This window comes from Mya arenaria, chromosome 14, assembly GCF_026914265.1.
Source record: "Mya arenaria isolate MELC-2E11 chromosome 14, ASM2691426v1".
In the NCBI taxonomy this organism is placed as follows: Eukaryota; Metazoa; Mollusca; class Bivalvia; order Myida; family Myidae; genus Mya; species Mya arenaria.
Genome location: NC_069135.1, coordinates 2,754,475 through 2,775,177, shown reverse-complemented (window position 1 = coordinate 2,775,177; position 20,703 = coordinate 2,754,475). Strand labels below are relative to the sequence as shown.

General features: G+C 35.1%; 1 protein-coding gene across 2 annotated transcripts in view; it reads left to right on the top strand.

Annotated features, from left to right (window-relative positions):
• The first annotated feature begins 1,586 nt into the window (after window positions 1–1,586).
• Window positions 1,587–20,703, top strand: part of LOC128217172 (WASH complex subunit 4-like) — a 39,008-nt gene continuing 19,891 nt past the window's right edge. For both annotated transcript variants that reach the window (XM_052924113.1, XM_052924114.1), the window contains exons 1-16: window positions 1,587–1,662; window positions 5,909–6,048; window positions 6,184–6,304; window positions 6,592–6,704; window positions 7,004–7,086; window positions 8,828–8,870; window positions 9,240–9,343; window positions 9,621–9,741; window positions 10,747–10,864; window positions 11,548–11,675; window positions 12,056–12,216; window positions 15,116–15,233; window positions 16,807–16,932; window positions 18,517–18,624; window positions 18,829–18,919; window positions 19,138–19,199. In XM_052924113.1, coding sequence (XP_052780073.1) covers window positions 1,608–1,662; window positions 5,909–6,048; window positions 6,184–6,304; window positions 6,592–6,704; window positions 7,004–7,086; window positions 8,828–8,870; window positions 9,240–9,343; window positions 9,621–9,741; window positions 10,747–10,864; window positions 11,548–11,675; window positions 12,056–12,216; window positions 15,116–15,233; window positions 16,807–16,932; window positions 18,517–18,624; window positions 18,829–18,919; window positions 19,138–19,199 — 1,692 coding nt within the window. In that variant the 5' untranslated portion in view covers window positions 1,587–1,607. The remainder of the gene's footprint in view (window positions 1,663–5,908; window positions 6,049–6,183; window positions 6,305–6,591; window positions 6,705–7,003; window positions 7,087–8,827; window positions 8,871–9,239; window positions 9,344–9,620; window positions 9,742–10,746; window positions 10,865–11,547; window positions 11,676–12,055; window positions 12,217–15,115; window positions 15,234–16,806; window positions 16,933–18,516; window positions 18,625–18,828; window positions 18,920–19,137; window positions 19,200–20,703) is intronic.

The window sequence follows — 20,703 nt, the reverse complement described above, 5'->3', positions numbered from 1 at the left end:
AGTCAAAACGGCAATCCTGAGTTAGGTCGAATACAGGTTTCCGTATTGATCAGCTCTGTACTGTTATTCTAGGCATTATACCTGTAACCTTAATTAACGCATTCTCATATCTAAGTTAGAATAGAATTCATCGAAATGATAGATCCGGCTATATTTGAGACTAAATAAACTTCAGCATACACGACACAGTATCCAAGACAAGTCAAGTAAATTTTATTTACAAAGTCGGATTGTGTAATGGGACAACTTTAGGCATAGCAAACTCCAACCCAGTCTCCGTCAGGCGTAGCTTATTATCCAAGCTTCTGGATGCCAAATCAAAAGCCGTTCAAGATGTACAGTCGGCCTCTATTTGCCTACATTGATTGGCATACCAATGCCAGCTGAAAATTGTTCAGCGGCGTACGAAATTCATGCTTTGTAAAACATTATTTCGCCCAAACCAGTAACGTAACCTTTTGCTTCTGCCTGAATACGATGAAAGATCCATTACAGCGTAGAACACCGGGAGGGGGTGGGGGGCATTTCTTCCAAGTGTAGGGCGGCCGTAAAACCCTAATATGTGAGGACGCATTCTCATTCATCAGATGTTTGATTATGATAAATCTGGTACGCATAGCATCATCGCTCTGGTGAACGAGAATTTCAGGGTGTAGACTACACAGTTCTCTAGATGGTTTCAGTCCTGACACGTTTTAGAAAAGAAGGAGTGTTTTAACTGCTTAGTTTTAGATTGTCGAATAATCAATCCTCAGCAGTGTCTATAATCGATATATCAAATACTTGAGATTGGACACCAACCTTTTCCTCTCCCTCCCACGGTGGAACAAAGGATATCAGAACAACCATGCTTTTAAAGATAAAATCAGGGGAGTTACCAATTTTTGCGTTAGAGGGGGTGTAACCTAGGGGCATAATCTTTGGACTTGCAACTCTCCCCTTTCCCTGTACCCGGGAGTAGGATTAAAACCCAGCCTGGACTGATTTTTTTGGTTTAAATTGTTGGCAGGGAGATTTGGGGACACTCCCGCAAGAAATTTTTTACAATCTCTAGTCCGAAATGGTGCTTGTCGGGTTTCTTTCTTCTTTTTTCCTTCAATATTGAACGAGAGTAAACCTGGACGATTTAAGGGTGGGGCCGCCCTTATCCAACTTATATATACGACTAACTGCATATTTGTAATCCTCAAGGTCATATATCACTGATAAGCTTAAAGGGCTGTGTGGCTATTAGTACTTGTCTCCCAATGATCCCATATATACTGAATCTGTATTTTGACAGATGTTGTCACATTAACCTAAGATGTTACATACGCAATTCTAACTTACTACAACAAAAACTCTCCAAGATAATGGTGAAAAACCCTCAAAAAGTGTTCGGATTTGTGACCTAAGCCAGTAAGCATAGGTTCATGTTTGCCATTATTGTAAATGATAAGGGGGTGGCGATTTGGGAAAATATAATCAGTCATGCCTGCTTTCTATGCATACAAGGTTATGTTAAATTGCGAGTAACCTCTTTGGGTGTGAGGCAATAAAGATGATGACGATTAAGACAGTTAACAAAAACAATTGAGTGCTCCATCACGTGATAGGGAGGATACAAAATGGCGACGACCAGTCCAGGTTGGCAATTCGACAAGTTTGAAGACGGTTCTTTGAGTAAGATTACTGCTTTGACTTTTGTCATTCTCTAACATAGTAAAATGAATAATTTCTTCCTATGAAAAATGTAATTTCATTGCATATAACGTACATATGTTCGAGATATTCAACTGTTTGTGCTTACCTCTTGTAACTATGTGATTTTCGGATATTGCATAATACCGGATACTAAAAGACGGTGAAATCCAAATTGATTGTATAGAAAGTATGGCATTCTAATAAATATCCTGAAGTTTTTTTCCAATAAACTTGTTATATTTATACAAATATATTTGGCTAAAGTGTATGAATATCTCTAAAGATGGGATGGCCATAATCAGCACCACATATTTCCAAAAAGAATGTTGGAGACTTCTTACCACTTCAATATCCTTCCATTCTATGAGACATCATGCTACATATATTATGACATTATATAAGTGTTTTCGAAGGTGATAAGTAAGTGCTAACGTGGTTGTTAAAGGAGACAATTGGGATACTTACAAGTTACAGCAATTATGTCCTTAAATTGACAAATTTCTTAAAGTCAACTGAATGTCACGACAACTAAGATCGAATGACAAAAACCGCGTAACAATTTACCCAAGAAATTTCATTAGCGCGAATGAACAGCCAATCACAATTTAGTCCAATGAAAATCAATGTAAAAATTAACTGCATCAAACCCAGATGAGACAAAGTGAAAGTAGATATGTAAATCCGGAAGCACCAAATAGAAAGTAAATGTCGCAAAGTATAATTAATTATTTTATATTTAAAATATGCCAATTGAAATTATTTCACAAGTATGTGAATAGCCGTCGGGAATTATTTATTTGCTAATAGTGTGAATATGATTTCATATTTGGTTTTGCTTTTAAATGCAAAAGTTGGTTTTATATGTTTTGTTAAAATTACCTACAAATTTTGAAGTAATTTTCATTTATGTCAAATTGGTATGCAGCAATTGGTAAATAATGAACATGGTTCACACCATTCATTTATTATTTGAAGTAAAAAATAAAATAATATTCCATGTAATTCCAAGTTTATTTTGTCTTACACTTGATAAAACATTAAAACAATTACCAATAATCAAATATTGTTCAGAACCACAGGAACTTGACAAAACTTTAACTTTTCCTGTGTTCAAAACCAGCATCCTAAATTTTTTATTATATCTACTATTCTATGGTTTAAAACATTTCTGGACACATTCATTTAATGTGCGCTTAATTGCCTTTACATTTCTAAACACAGCACTCGGTATCAAAAACATATTCAACTGTACAATATATAATAATTGTTATGGGAACGAACATTAGGCATACTTACATGCTACAATATCATATTCAATCTACGTTGAGCAAGGTCGAGCCAAAGCATAGTCTAGCAAAGCCTAGCAAAGTCAGATATATTCCTAACAAAGGCAATATATTAACATTTTTAAGTAATATTTTAATACAAAAGGATGTCTTTGTTGAATAAAAGACTTTATGAGAACGAAAATACTTGCATGATACAATATCTAATTCAAGCAAGGTCAGGCATATTATAGCAAAGTCAATCAGTCAGTTTTATTTTGAACAAAGTCAATGAATTAACACGCATAAGTAATATTAAAATACAAAAAGATGTCTTTGTACATTAAATGATTTTATGATAAAGAGAATAAGGCATATGTGCATGATATACTACCCGAGTCTAGCAAAGTCAAAGAAATTAGAGCTAAGTCAGTTACATGTTGAATAATGTCGATGAATTATTTTGATTGGCTTAACCTAATAGGAGGCGGAGTGAGCGGGACGGGACGGAATATTTTCATTGGCCAAGGAATACAGGGCACATTATGTAAGAGGTGTGAATATTCTCATTGGCTGTGGACTTGTTGGCGGAGGTGTGAATGTATTCAGTGGACAGCGGCCGGATGCGATGTTATAAAAATTAATAAAATTAATCCTAGTGACAACCTCTTTCAAGTGATGTATGATTAATGATAAATGCCAGGTGTTTTAATCTCCAACCGTTGATAGTAAACAACTTCTGTGTATTCAGATATTTTCATTTATGACAGTGCAATAAAATTTCGATGCAGACCAGCAAACCGATACTTGGTAGTAATGAGAAAGCCAAAAATGATACATAAAATTTATTTAGTTATTTTGCATACGTGTGCATTTACAAAAAACAACATCAATTAGGTAATACTTATAGTAGATAAATGTGCATTGTTATAATAAAAAAATATTATTTGTTATTATAAACAGATACTCGATAGCAATATAAGAATGAGAAAAATAATACACATAGTAAATATCGGGATGTGTGTGAGATGATACAAATGGATACTTATAGTAAGAAATGTTCATTGTTAGAATTAAAAACAAGAATATTAGTCGTTATTGTAAACAGATACTCGATAATAATGAAAGAATGAGAAAAATAATACAACACATCATTTCTTGATCCATACGCTTGCTAATGGGTACATTAATACGCAAAAGGATTCAATTTAACATAACTATTAGTAATTACAAAATCGGGATGTATGTGAGATGATACAAATGAAGAATATTAGTCGTTATCACAAACAGATACTAGATAGTAAGAAATGTTCACTGCTATAAAAAAATATGACAAAATCAGGATGTATGTGAGATAAGAATATTTTACTTCCTGTGACATTTCTGTGTTTTAATGCACAAGTCATTAAATTAATACATGTAAATTATACATTTTTCCATAGGTTTTGCTAGGTTTTCCGGGTTTTTCAATCTTGAAGTAATGTAATTTTACAAATTTAACACAATATTTGCAATAAATTACACATGTTTCCAACTAAATATATAAAACTCATAAAAATAAATACAAATAAATAACAATAAAACAGACTTTGCTTGACTTTGCTAGGTTTTCATAGGCTTTGCTAGGTTTTCCAGGTTTTTCAATCTTGAAGTAATGTAATTTTACAAATTTAACACAATATTTGCAATAAATTACACATGTTTCCAACTAAATATATAAAACTCTTAAAAATAAATACAAATAAATACAACTAAATAACAATAAAACAGACTTTGCTAGGTTTTCATAGGCTTTGCTAGGTTTTGCTGGATTTTTCAATCTTGAAGTAATGTAATTTTACAAATTTAACACAATATTTGCAATAAATTATACATTTTTCCAACAAAATATATAAAACTCATAAAAATAAATACAACTAAATAACAATAAAACATAAAAATAAATACAACTAAATAACAATAAAACAGACTTTGCTTGACTTTGCTAGGTTTTCATAGGCTTTGCTAGGTTTTGCTGGACTTTACAATCTTGAAGTAATGTAATTTTACAAATTTAACACAAAATTTGCAATAAATTATACATTTTTCCAACTAAATATATAAAACTCATAAAAGTAAATACAAATAAATAACAATAAAACAGACTTTGCTTGGCTTTGCTAGGTTTTCATAGGCTTTGTTAGGCTTTGCTAGGTTTTGCTGGACTTTACAATCTTAAAGTAATGTAATTTTACAAATTTAACACAAAATTAGCAATAAATTATACATTTTTTCAACTAAATATATAAAACTCATAAAAATAAATAAATATACAACTGACTTTGCTTGGCTTTGCTAGGCTTTGCTTGACTTTGCTAGGCTTTGCAGTGTTTAGTAGGACCCATAAATATCTGGTATGATCTCTCCAGTCAAATGGTTTGAAGTCTCCTGGCACAATATTGAGGTGGTAAGAAATCTATGTAATTCTTTTAAAAATATATCAGATATTTAATGTTTACAACGCTTGAGAAGATAAGAATCTCATCAACAAGAAAAACTTAATTTTTTTTTAGTGCATTTACGTAACAACAGTAAAGAGATGAAATACATCAAGTATGAAATTAAAATACAAATTCCAACAGATGCACAATGTAAATAAGGCAACATTTTATAACACCCCTAAAACTGTTGAAATATAAACTCACATGCAAATGCGCATGCCATACAAAAAGCAGTTTAAAATGGGTGTCTTATCTGATTGAACTCGCTGATTGAGACATGTATGCATTTATTATAAATAAGCAATTTTACTTTCCTGTCAAGCTATCTTGAACTTCTATACTAGAAGTGTTTTCAGTGGTCAAAGCTTGATTGGTAATGACTTAAAATGGCTGTGAACAATTATATTTTTATGACGGGAAAATATAATTGTCTATTATTCTGATCATACCAGCTGTTGCAATGCTTGTTATTTTCTGCAGAGATTGTTGGAGAATTGCAATTGAAGAAATATGGAGAGTTCATCCAGGAGTATGGAGGTCAGTTAAAGGATATAGAGGATGCCCTGGGAGAGACTGTCAGTGACTCCTGGGACATGACCCTAGATCCAATAGCTCTGCAGGTATGTGATATTTAGTATTATACAGCATAACCCTTGAAATGTCTTGAATGATTATATACATACTGGAAAATTTTATACTGTGCATGTGTCCTAGGTATCACATTCACATTTCAAGTTGAAGATGTTATGTTTTAGTTCCTTCCCTATGAGCAAACAACGCTGCTTCAGCTGATAAAAACTGACAACAAGATCCTCAACAAGATCATCACAGTCCTAGCTGCTCTCTGCTCTGAAATGGCAACACTGATACGGGAAGGTAGAAGTCATGTTTTTAATCAATATTATATTAACTTACTCAGTGGAGATAAGCGTCTATATGATTCTTGATCAGAGGGTCCATTGTATGATCCCCAATTGCAGCCTTGTCATTGATTAATTCTAGTTTTCACCCTGGAATGGTTATTGGTTCTAATCACATGTTCATTACAGATTTGAAAGAAACTCTAGGTATGTTTGTCACTTAAAAAGTGGTTCAAATCTTTCAGTAATCTACTATAATTCCTAAAATATTGTGACCATGTCATTCAAACTATTCACTTCTAGGAGAAACCAAGTTCTACAATGCTATCGTGTTTTATGGGGAGGGAGAGCCGGAGGAGGGCCTCAGTGAAGGGGAGGCCCAGATACAGATTGGCAGGATGATCACACTCTTCCAGGTTAGCTGGTAGCGGACATTGTTCCTTTAAGTACAGAGCAGTATGTTACAGAAAGGGAGGCTCTCTGTGAGTGTGAGGCCCAGATACATATTTGAAGGATGATCACACTGTTCCAGGTTATTTGGTAGGGGACAAAAAAGTGCTTGGCGCTATAATTATAAATGTTTGATACTCATAATCTATAGAAGTGTCAACATGGCATTCAGTGTGGTCTGATCTAACTTTTACCAATCAGGAATTTGAAGAGACATTTAGTAACTGCTGTTTTCTCAAAGAAAGGCATTTTGCTATACTTTCAGGAGCTTTCCTGTTATGTTGCCCGTAGCAATGAAGTTGTGAAGAATGTGATACAGCAGATGTCATGTCTATATAACACTGCAAGGTATGTACCAGAGGTGTGATACAGCAGAAATGTCGTGTCCTCAGCTGTGATAAATAAAAACTTTTGTATGTTACTGCATTTTCAATTGTTGTCAAGTGAGTGAGTGAGGTCAGATGTGGTGAAGTGAGGTGAGGTAGTGAGTCACATCGAATGATTAAAGTAATGAAAAAGGCTGTGTTGTGTCTTGAGTAGTCCATGAAGAGCTTCAATCTAGTTAAAAAAAATGTATTTGTTTTATTTATAGGGGAAATTCCTATAAAAGGAATGTTGCCTTTTTATATTCCCCTTTGTAGAAGGCTTAACCTGCAGGGTACAGGTCGGGCAGTAGGTTGCCCGGGAGTATGAGCTGGCTGCTTTTAGTTGTCCGATCAAAAACTTTTCCCTGGAGTCACTTTAATAATGCAGGAGTCACTTTAATTGTAGAAACAAACTTAAATTGGTCTTGTCTGATCACTAATTATAGAAGCATTTGTCCAATCATCACCAAGTTTGGTCAGCCATAACCAGCCATACTGCTTGAGTCACTCGAGAGTAATTGCTTATGAATTATTGAAATAACCTAAAATTTGACTTGTCGGATTGAAAACTTCAAAAGCCTTTGTCCAATCATCACAAAATTTAGTGAAATGGGAATTATTACTCGGACAAGTTTGATAACCAGCTGTATTGCTTGAGTCATTTCAGAGTTATCGTTCTTTCAATTATAGAAATTACCTAAAAATTGGTGTAGTCTTATCAGAAGCTTTGAGAAGCCTTTGTCAAATTATTGCAAAATTTGTTCAGAATGTGTATGGGAATACCTTGGACAAGCTTATTAATCAGCTTTATCACTAGAGTAGCTCAAGAGAACTCACCTTTTAATTCTAGAAATTACCTTATATCTGTCTTGTCCAATCAATAACTTGAGAAGCTTACCGTATTATCACTTAATGTGGTCAAAGTGTGTATGGGCAGAATATCTTGGTCATGTTAATAACAAGCCTTGTTGCATCAGTCACTCCAAAGTTATGACCCTTAAATTGGCAAAAACTGTATTTGCAGTGTTCGCTTTCTAAATTAATGAGCAACCACTTAGCATCAAACTTAGTGTTCTAATATTTTGACAGGTGTATTTTGTGACAGTTGGCGCTCTTTCATTCAACTTAAAATAATGAAGCCAGAAAAGCTATGAGTTCTTTGCGTCATAAACAGTTGGTTGTTCATTTTTACAAAAATATCTTATAAATGTATGAATATTATGATTTACATATGTCATGTTATTCATAACTCTTGTCTTTTCATTTTCAAACTGTGTGCTTATGGAAGTATTGTGTACCAATTGTGCGAACACCTGTCTGAACACTGAAAATGAGCTTGTTGCCATGTTGGTTTATTTATGATCATTCAAAATATGGACAAAAATCTTTCTATTTTAACATATAATATTATATTGGTAGGATGTATCAAAGATATGGTGTGCCAATTTGTATTGCAATTCTTTCAATAAAAAAACACAAAGAAATTGATTAAAACTCTTAAGAAATTTGCTCACCTAAAAAACTTAACCATTATGATTACTTTGGCTGTCAGCTTTCATTGAAAGCAGGCTGAAACAAATTATGGTATACTATAGAACTTAATTAATGCCATTCTGTTTGATATCTTCCATTCTAAAAAGTCATGGAAACAAGAATTTAAGGATTTTATCTCAAAGAACGTTTCACATTTATCACATGCCTTAAGGTTTCTTTTCCCTTCCAAGGGCCGGCCCTAAGCTGATTGACGTGTCTGATGTGCATTTTCAGGTGGGTAGACTTTCATATGCATCAAATATTAATAGATTCCTATGACTAATTCAAAAGTTTATTTGCAAAAAAGGCATAACGTATAACTGCCTATGGCCATTACTAACAAAGTCCTTGTCAAATACATAATATAACATGTATCTATTGTTAAGGCAGTTTTAAGCACAAAGATCAGTTAAGTGTTAGAGCGGAAATATACCTGGAATTCGTTGGTCTAAAAATTAAATCTGATTAAACTTTTGGGATAGCTGTTCTGAAACACAGGCGTAAAAAAGAAATTACGTCCTTGTATGTAAAGCTTAAACATTTGATTCTTGTGTACTTTTATACAGTGTACAATTATGTATTTGGTACATGTTTGTGTTCCAGACAGTATTTGAGCACCTTGGTGACCTGCTGGGAGTTCTGATTACCCTGGACGAGCTCATACAGTCCCACTCAACACTGCTCGACCACTGGACACTATACAAAAGGCAAGAACTTGTTTCTCATGGTTTACATCCAAATAAAGACACATACTATGGTTAGTGATAAGAAGAGTGTGTGTAACATACTTTATATACAGAGGGTTCGAGAACATGAATACACAGGGTTTTTCAAGCATAATTATGATTATTGCTTTACCATTGGTAAGTTTTTATCCTTCTATCAAGTGGAAAGTTAATTTTCCTCTCTTTAAATTCTCACTTTATGCTCTGTTCAGTAGTTTTGCATTTTGAACAATCTGAAGATTTTGTTTAATATCTATAGGATGTTGAAGTCAGTGCGTCATGATCCAACCAAATTTGGAACTACAGAGGAGAAGCTGCGGCCATTTGAGAAACTCATGATGACTCTTGAGGGACAACTGCTGGACGGCATGATCTACCAGGTGAGATATAGTGGTCTACTAGGTGAGATATAGTGGTCTACTAGGTGAGATATAGTGGTCTACTAGGTGAGATATAGTGGTCTACTAGGTGAGATATAGTGGTCTTCTAGGTGAGATATAGTGGTCTACTAGGTGAGATATATAGTTGTTTAATAGGTGAGATTAGTAGTATCTTCCATGGCCGAGAGTATAAGATAGGTTCATCCCGACCTTAGCATTGGGTGTTTTGCGGAAACGAGGTTTACTGAGTTTCAGCAAAACACCCTGCACGAGGTTCGATGCCCATCTTACATGAACATTTTCGTGGTCTCCTACCAGGTGAGAGAATTTTATCTTTGCCCGTTGGCAAGATAAGAATTTCTAGCATGGTTAAATTTTTGGATCTACTTATCTGAGGTGGGAGAAATAGAGGTCCTTCAGCCTTCAGGTGAGATTTAGAGATCTACCAGGTGAGATATAGAGATATACCAGGTGAGATATAGTGCTTTTAGGTTGAACAATAAAACATTGATTTCACTTCCACTGGCATAAAGATTTCTCTTTTTTATAAACAATTTGTCCAGCCTATTGTTTCAGCAAAGATTATTTCCTTTTGACAAAAATTTGCTTATTGTGTAGTCAGTGACATAGTTTTGGTACCAGTATGATAATGAATAACTTGAATTTGTGGACTTGAGCCGCACCATGGGTACATTTTCTCAAAAAGGACATTAGAATTACCCAGAAAATTCTATGTATTTTTTATGACTACCAGTCTGTAACCATTCTATGCATATATTTGTGACTTTCAGTCTGTAACCATTCTATGTATATATTTGTGACTACCTGTCTGTAGCCATGCTATGTATATATTTGTGACTACCAGTCTGTAACCATTCTATGTATATATTTGTGAGTACCAGCCTGTAATCATTCGATGTATATTTGTGTCTACCAGTCTGTAGCCATTCTATGTATATATTTGTGACTACCAGTCTTTAACCATTCTATGAATGTATTATGTAGAACTGTGTGGAGCAGCCGTTTGACAGTCAGCAGGTGTTTGTTAGCAAGAATGTAGTCTTCATGGACGAGTTTGCCATAAACATTCGTGACTACCTCGCAGATCTAGAGGCTAGAATAGGTTTGTATAGATAGACACCTAGCACTATTTAGCTTGTTTTCATTTAAAAAATGTTGCGTTTTTATTATAGCCTTGGTGTTTTGTTACTGTCACTCTGAAATACTTAAACCATAGACTTTCTTTAAAACCATTTGACTAATATAGTTATGTTATATGTGCAGCAATGCCATATCTTTAGTAGCCTCATCATGCCCCTTAATAAGTCTTAGAAACATACTTATTCACTTCTGCGTGCAGTGCTAACGTTAAAATACAACTTGTTTCGAAATATACACCGATTTAAATAGAAGGTCACTTTATTGAATAAATAAAGGATTGATTGCATTTGTTTGGGCACAGTTGGTCACAGCATGAACACATGAAAAAATGTGATCAATTTATTTACATTAAAAATAATGCAGCATTACTACTAAAACTTAACTAGTAAAATTTGTGCAGCTGAGGATTTATTGTTAAAGAAAGATTATTGAAATATAGATTTGTACAGAAAAAGTTGCAGATAACTTGATCATTGCCTGACACTAAGTGACCAATCAGAGCTCAACTCTGAATTCGACAATGACGTCGTAACCCTTTGCAATCCATACAGTATGAGTGTGAAGTTTTTTTTTGTATACAACCAATTGATAGTCTAGGCAAATGTAAATAATACAGAAGGTTAACAGCTGTTTCCCGTGTTACAGGTGAAAATAATGAGGTAGACCAGCGGTTCCGATTCGTCGGTGTGTGCGGGCTCTACGTACTTCACTTCCAGCTCTTCAGGCTCACCGACAAGAAAATCTTCAAGACCCTCTGGGACATATACAAGAAGGTCAGAGATTTTCAAAATATCGGCAGTTTATCATTAACATTCATTACATTCTTAATGCTTGAATAAAGACTCAGAAAAAGGAGTAGACAGATTATTGCCTCTTTAGGCCAAAGCATGTTAACTCTGTGAATAGTAGGGCTATCATAAGTTTTATGTAAAACTCTGTAAGATTCAAAAGTTTGAAACCAGTCATTTCACAATTTATTTTAACACTTAACTCCTTGTTGGTAGCATACTTCAGTTGTGGTTCTTCAACCATTTTCTTCAGAGCTCTCATTTCTACAGAGCTCTCATACATGTATAATATTATCAAAGAAATCATAGTTATTCTGTAATCGTAGATGTTATGCAGCGCATTGAAAGTCTTCTTGCCCCCATAGCTTCCTGCTGTGCACCTTCTGGGCAACGCTGTCTGGTTCCCCAACCAATTCCTGCTGGAGAAACTGCCACATATGGCCAAGGCGCTCGACAAGAAGGCACAGGAGATGGTCCGCACCGCACAGACTTCGTACCTCCAACAGAAGAACAACATGCTAACAAGGTGAGGGAGGTTACGGTAGACCCTGCAAAGAACCAGGCTGAGATTTATTTCAGGATTATATCCTCCAATATATTCCATTTTTCAATACAAATCTTTTACAAATTTGTGTTGTTTCTTGTAATTTATTATTTTGGAAGTTATAATAATCAAAGCTCATGGTCAAATTATCACAATAAATGAGCAGGCAAAGTTATCTTTAATGACTAGTTGTGTTGTACATGTATGGGGAGTATGCCACACGCAGATATCTTTGTCCAGTGGCATCAGTGTCAAACTTTTGATCATTAATTTATGAATGATTTGTTGTACTCCAACTTAATAGGCACATTGGACATGATAATGAGTTAACCCCTATTTATTTTGGGGTCAGTGGGTCAAGGGTCAAGGTCATGATGATTTTTACTAGATAGATGATGGGTATTTCTGACAGGCAACACGTCCAATTTGTTGAATTTTAGTTCTGGTATTAATTTAAAAATAAGTATTCATGTATTGTCTCATGAAAGTTTTGATGAAGTACATTGTAAATGTAAAATATTATACACTGTATTGATGATGTTATTATGGAAGTATTTGTCGAAGAAAAATAATCAATTTCGACCTGGGAAAACAGGACTATTAATTTAAAAAATCAACAATTAATTAATACATGTGATAAAATTACAGTATGATAAATGAATGAATATTCCAAAACCGTTGAATAAAATGATTAATTAGTGATTGCACATAAAAATTACATGCACATATTTATATATTAATATTGATTGTTTTGTTTCTCAGAACCAGGTAAGAGTTTTCATTTAGCAATGGTGTGTTCAGATGTTCTGCTTGTTTTATTTCACTATATAACTTTTAACATCATAATTATCATATAAATTCTATACTTTCATTGTTAACTTGCATGTTTTTTAGCTCTACTGGCCAAAGGCCAGAAGAGCTTATGCGACAGTAATGTGTACGTAGTATGTGCGTCTGTGCGTCCGTGCGGTCGTGCGTTCGTGCGTCTGTAAACAATTGCTTGTGAACACGATACAGTCTTCAGTTCTGATTGTATCTCGATGAAACTTGTACAGTATCTAGATATCCATTAGAGCTCGGTTCCTTTCGAAAACCAGCCAGATCCGCCCATAAATGTCTGGATTATGGGCCATGAAAGTTTTAAAGAAATGCTTTCTATTTTTAGCCAGGTCTGCTTGAGCGAATTCTATTTTTAGCCAAATTTACATGTACATGTAAATTCAAGTCTAGAGTTAAGGGAGACAATTTGCAAGTCTAGGATTTTGAGAGACAATTTGCTTTTTGCTTCTGCAGTTGATTTTGTGAATTACTCTGCCTTGTTCTTGTTGAAAGCCCAAAGGCCATTTTTTAGCTTTAAGTTCTGTAGTTTGCACATTCATCTTAACAAAATTGGTTGTGAATGTTTAAGTTATGCACCTGGTGTCATTACTGGCCACACCCAGGGTTCACAGGTTTGGTAAACATAAATCTGGAAAGGTTTGAAAATCTTTTTGTGTGTTCGTGCATCCATCTCAGCACAATTGATTGTGAATGCTTGTTCAAATTGATCAATGTTGTCCTAGGATGCCCTTGACTTTGACCTTTTGACCAACTTTTAAAACTACAGAAATTTTTACTATGAGTACAGTTTTGAAAGCATTTTTTTTTTTGTCAGATGACTTTTACTTGGCACATATTAAAATAGTTCATGCAACTAATCTGCTTACAATACTTTCTGGGCTCAGATGTTGAACGTGCTACGTTTTCAGGTAACCCAAACACAAAACATAAAGTATATGTCTGTTGCCTTTTACCTATACATACATGCTCTGGATTGATATGACCACAAAAGCCATGCCAGTAGAGCATAGGCCCTTTTGGGCCTCTTGTTTCTTTGATTCTTGTGTGGTGTCTGGTTTTGTGTTGTTTGTAGTTTATTTATTGTAGTTTATATATATATATATATATATATTATATATATATACTTTTTCTTTCATAAGGCAAGGAAAAATTAAAATCTAGTTTCTCAGGCAAACTATTGGTTGTTACATTGTATTGCCATACCTTTTCTGTCAATGCATTGTCATCACCGTGCAACAGCGTCAGTACACACATGCCAGAGACATTAGGCATATGTAAGGCAAAGTCCATAATGGTTCCTGTTGCTGTAATTAATGTTGAGTTATGACTCTTTTATGGCTAAAACAGAACTGACAAGTGTAGGCATTTGCTCTATGGTGCTCTTGTTGACCAATTTTGGCTAAAAAACAGTTAAATAAAATTAATACTGTATACTAGAAACATTGAATTGGAGTAAAAACGAAACTCAAATTTAATGCTGCTGTGTCTGAGGAACTAAGCATATAAAACATCTCACCTTTAGTTTATATCTAACCAGTAACATACAATTGTAGTATTTGATCATACTTTTGAGTACATATTAACCATAAGCTAGAGTAAAACAGGGTTCATATCATGTTTCTTCTCCAAAGACCAATCTTATATGACATTTCTGAATATTGCAGTGTTTAGTAAACTTCTGTCTCATTTACGGTACGTATTTAAACGAAAGAAATGTGGTTATTTCAACATATTAAGGAGACTAATATCCATGTAAAGTTAATTATTGAATATTTGTAAAGGATGTTTCAAATTATGATTGTGTAACCACCCTTTGTATACTGAATACTCCTTTCTTCCCCAAACCTTCTTAAAAAATTACATAAATCTATTGTATAAGTCTGAATATCCATTAATGCCAAATTTTGAGATTCTGCGTACCCCATAGCATCCACTTGACTACTATGTAACAAACAAAGGGGGTTGCAAAATCAGTCATTTTTTACACCCAAAATGTACAGAAGTATTCCAGGAAGCTGACTGCTCATTGTTGTTATTTCAGAGAAGTCCAGGCTTACCATGCAACAGTGACGGCCTGGATGGTGGACATGGAAAACAGTCTACCAAGGGGGAAAACTCTGATGGAGGATCTTACTTCCCGGTCGACACTGTTCATGCAGGTAGGAGTTGTTGCCCTTGATGAAAACCAGTCTACCAAGGGGAACCACTGATAGAGACTAGAATTGGTCTGAACAGTGGGTAAAGCTTAGATGGAAAAACTCAATGTCTGCCCTATCCATTTATCCATCATATTATACAGATAATCCAGTGTACGAAATTCAGCTTTGAATCCACTAGCCCATTCGGGCTACCAGATAGGAAATTTTACTAGCCCGAAACCAATTTCACTAGCCCAAACTTAAAAACTTAAAAATTTCAGTCGTTCGGAATAAGTTTTGGAAGTTTAATTACGATTCCGCAACGAGTCCGATCATCTAATCTAGCATGCTCATACAGTTTCAATAAATGTTCCCCAATCTGAACAATGTGTCAATAATAAATTATAGTCATACTTATATTAGTGTAGTCATCAAAAGTTCAGTAACTAATAAAGTTTTCAAAAAGGTATTACGAGAAAAAAGAGAAAAATATTTTCTGAACATATCATTTATTTAATGGAAAGAGTTATGCATGTACTGTAAGTTCTGTTATCCAATGCATCCTTGTCAAATCCGATATGCACCAGCGATTGTGCAATGACATTTTTCTCTTTTCAACTTTCAGTTTCACTTTCAAGTTTCAGAAGTAACAACAAAAATATATGGATGTTCATATTGCCAATATTCCTATAATTGTTCTTTAAGAATTAATGGCAAAGCTATTCAAAGGTATAAAATACAACAGGTAGAACCCTACTGTACTGTACACAGACAACGAGTTAACTATATCCGACAGTTCTCCTTTCACTTTGATTAAATTTGTCAGGAAGTAAGCGGGCACCTGTTTCCTCCGCATTTCAGACAACTTTTGTAGAATGATTATGTTCTGTTCACATTAAAAACTTAAATATCTTTCTTTTTATTTTAGCTAATAAATAAAATATATTTAAATGAAATAAACAAAATATCAATGTTGATATTGCTATTTTAGCATTGTTGATTTTCATAGCCATCGTTGTTGTCAAAAACTGCCGACTTTATCCGTTAATTTACATAATGGGCGGAGTTTAAATGACGTCATAGAGTTTGACTGCTGCTATTAGGCGCAGTTACTGGTTAGAAACTGATCGATAATTACTTGTCACTTTGGGCGTTAATCAATTTTGACATGTGCTTATTGATTAAATAAACAAACATTGAGCACATGGCTTGAGCCCTGAATAGCAGAGCAATTAGCTTTTTTATCATCGTAAATTTCAGCGAATCCGACTACGCCGTTGTCACTCAAGTCGCCTTGAAGGACGCATTCTTGAATAATAAGGCTTTGCGTATAAAAAACACGATGCGTAACACGTTTAATTGGCAGGTTTTTTTTTAAATCACAAGGAAAAAACGGTAGCCCGGTCGGGCTAGTTTCTGTGGAAAATCAGTAGCCCCAGCTGAAATTTGGTAGCCTCGGGCTATCGGGCTACAGCGAATTTCGAACACTGCAGATAGAAGTGTTTTTATATGATGGAAAACAAACTTACAAGTCAGCTGTTCAAACAACTTATTTACTGCTATTATTGCTTACGTTTTCCTCCTATATTCCTAGGGTCTGTTACACGGTCAGCAGATCCAGCATCTGGTCCGTACAGTGATGAACCTGCACGTGGCTCTACAGAAACCCATGACCAAGACAGCTGTGCTTGCCCTCTGTAAGATGGTCGAACTGCTTAAGGTAAAGTAGGCTTAAAATAAATACCAATCTTACTGGTACTATAACTGTGATGTTTAAATCATAAAGAAAGAACTTTTGTCAAGGTTTTTTACCTCTTTATATAATTACATGTATATTGTGATTCACAGTGTCGTAAATGCTAAATTATGCTTGAAGTCATATTTTTGATTGGCAGCTTGGTGAATTGTTGTTAAAGTATTATTCAAATTACTGTTTGACACTTTAAAAATACTTAATGAGCGTTACTGGCCAAAGGCTGTCTATGCGTGGGTCTGTAAACAATTGCTTGTGAAGCAATAAAGCATTCTGTTTTGTTAGTATTGATATGCCCCAGCATGTGTACGGTAAGGTTATGTTAGGAAAATATGCACTTACCTTAATTCTTTGTATAATATGTATTGTTGTTGTCGGTCAATAGCAAATCACACAAGAAACTAGCAATGCCCCAACATTCCAGGTGCGCCAGCCTTGTTTGAATTTTGCCACCATTGAGTGAGCAATCATTCCACATTTTGATTCAGCAATGTTCAATTGTTTAGGGATAAAAGTTATTTACATTAAATATATTCAGATTTCATTGCTCAAAAACCTGATATACTTGGGTAAAGACACAGAAAACCGAAAATCTGACGTGAATATCAATGTGTTCATGTAAAGAAGAATTTTCATTTACATTTTTCAATAGTTTACGATCTATGACCATGCCATCTTGGATTGGCTGTCAGCCAATATTTGGGTCATTTGACTCAATCTGGGTCATTTTCGGTTGGTTCATTTTTTGGTCGGGTCATATTCGACCATGATTTTGAGTCGTTTGACCATGTGAGTATATAAGGAGGGGCTTTCCAGAATCAGGAGTAGACGTAATTTGGCCATAGCTTGAAGCACAACCCGTACTATTCGCATTTATCTGGAAATAGAAAACGATAACAATTTTTATTATTTTTCTCCTTGATAAAATTAAAAAAAAATCAAATAGGAAATTAGGGGAAATTTAATGTTTTAAGGACTTATAAAATTCACCACGATGATCTAGCTTTTTCCTGTGTCTACCCAGCGACTGCATACTGTACCTTTTCTTCTTGTGATTAAATGATGATTTATTCCGCTGGTGTACTGTTTTTCAACGTTTATTAAATCATCGATTTGAGTTGTCTACCCAGTGAACTAGTTTTTGACATGCAATGGTCAGATTACATGCCATTGAGAGGTTTCGCTACCAGTACCTGAGAGGCAGTCACGAGGGGAGCACTTTAAATACTCGGTCACCCTTAAAGGGGCAGATATGTGTCGACGGACCACGGGACTAGGTCGTAACAGTATCTTAATAAAACTTACACAGTTGTTAGATATCCATGAGAGCTTAGTTCTGTTTTTTAACCAGATAGATTGGCGTTGGCATTTCTGGATTTTGGCACTTGAAATTATCAACATTGCTAATGTTACCAAGTAAAACTTTACAGTCTAAGAGAGGGGCCTCTTGTTTCCCGTTATGATATACCAGTAATTTCTCCATTATTTTTTTAATTCAGTGATCCTTTGAGAACCATTGGGTATCTAACTCACTTTATATTTCTTCCACAGGCCATAGAGATGACATTTCACAGGAAGACGTTGCTAATCACAGACTGTGTGCACAAGATCATGCAGAGAATTTCATTCATGATCATCAATGCCATCGGCACTGCAAAGGTTTGTGTAGGGTGCTTGTTGGGGATATTCAAAGTAGTATTGCATTCAAGGTTTAAGGGTTTTGAGCTTTCTATGTGCTTTGGGCTTTTTAGAACTTACTGTACCTAGATTTGATCTGATTGAATGGGAATAACAAGCAAAAATCATTCATGATTCATCTCCATTAAGCTAGATGGCATGTATATTCTTGTCTTAATTTTACAGAAACGGATCATTTCGGACAAAAAGTACAGTGAGAGGAAGTTAGACGTATTATCTGCCCTTGTTCTTGCCGAGACAGCTCTGTCTGGACCTGGTAATGGACTGGTTCACATATATTGCTTGGCAAAAGCTACTTCTGAAATTCTAATAGCGAAAATGCAAGCATTGTGTTGACAATTCGGAAAAAGATATTATATTTTGCTATTATGACATAATAGACATGAGTATAAAGAATGCATTATGAAGATTGAAGGTCGTTACTGTGAGATTAACCATTGGAATTTGTTAGTTGATTGTTTGTTTTACTTTCAGCCACAAAGGAAAGGAGACTGATTGCCAAGCTGGCTCTAGCCATAGGGACATGCTCTAAAGTGGTATTGTATTATGTCTTATTGATGGCTTTTAGTTTGTGTTATGAACTGCAGTTTTTTAGCTCACCTGTCACGTAGTGACAAGGTGAGCTTTTGTGATCACTCTTCGTCCGTCGTCCGTCCGTCCGTCCGTCCGTCCGTCCGTCCGTCCGTCCGTCCGTCCGTCCGTCCGTCCGTCCGTTCACAATTGCTTGTGAACACAATAGAGGTCACAATTTTGACCTAATCTTTATGAAACTTGGTCAGACTGATCATCTCTATAAAATCTAGGTCAAGTTTGATATTGGGTCATCTGGGGTCAAAAACTAGGTCACTAGGTCAATTAGTAGAAAAACCTTGTGAACACAATAGAGGTCACAATTTTAGCCTAATCTCAATGCAACTTGGTCAGAATGGTCATCTCTATAAAATCTAGGTCAAGTTCGATATTGGGTCATCCACGGTCAATAATTAGGTCACTAGGTCAATTAGTAGAAAAACCTTGTGAACACAATAGAGGTCACAATTTTAGCCTAATCTCAATGCAACTTGGTCAGAATTATCATCTCTATAAAATGTAGGTCAAGTTTGATATTGGGTCATCCGCGGTCAACAACTAGGTCACTAGGTCAATTAGTACAAAAACCTTGTGAACACAATAGAGGTCACAATTTTAGCCTAATCTCAATGCAACTTGGTCAGAATAATCATCTCTATAAAATCTAGGTCAAGTTCGATATTGGGTCATCCGCAGTCAATAACTAGGTCACTAGGTCAATTATTAGAAAAAGCTTGTGAACACAACAGAGGTCACAATTTTGACCTAATCTTTATGAAACTTGGTCAGACTGATCATCTCTATGAAATCTAGGTCAAGTTCGATATTGGGTCATCTGGGGTCAAAAACTAGGTCAGTAGGTCAATTAGTAGAAATACCTTGTGAACACATTAGAGGTCACAATTTTAGCCTAATCTCAATGCAACTTGGTCAGAATGATCATCTCTATAAAATCTAGGTCAAGTTCGATATTGGGTCATCCGCGGTCAATAACTAGGTCACTAGGTCAATTAGTAGATAAACCTTGTGAACACAATAGAGGTCACAATTTTAGCCTAATCTCAATGCAAATTGGTCAGAATGATCATCGCTGTAAAATGTAGGTCAAGTTTGATATTGGGTCATTCACGGTCAATAACTAGGTCACTAGGTCAATTAGTACAAAAACCTTGTGAACACAATAGAGGTCACAATTTTAGCCTAATCTCAATGCAACTTGGTCAGGGATGTTCCTTGCATGAAGCTCTACCAAAGTTGTTCAAAGACATGGATTCCATGCGAAACTCTGGTTGCCATGGTAACCGATAAGAAAAACTTAAAAAAAATTCTCCTCCAAAACCACAAGGCCTAGAGCTTTGATATTTGATATGTAGCATCACCTAATGGACCTCTACCAAGATTGTTCAAATTATGCCCCTGGGGTCAAAAATGACCCCGCCCCGGGTCACGTGGTTTACATAGACTTAGATA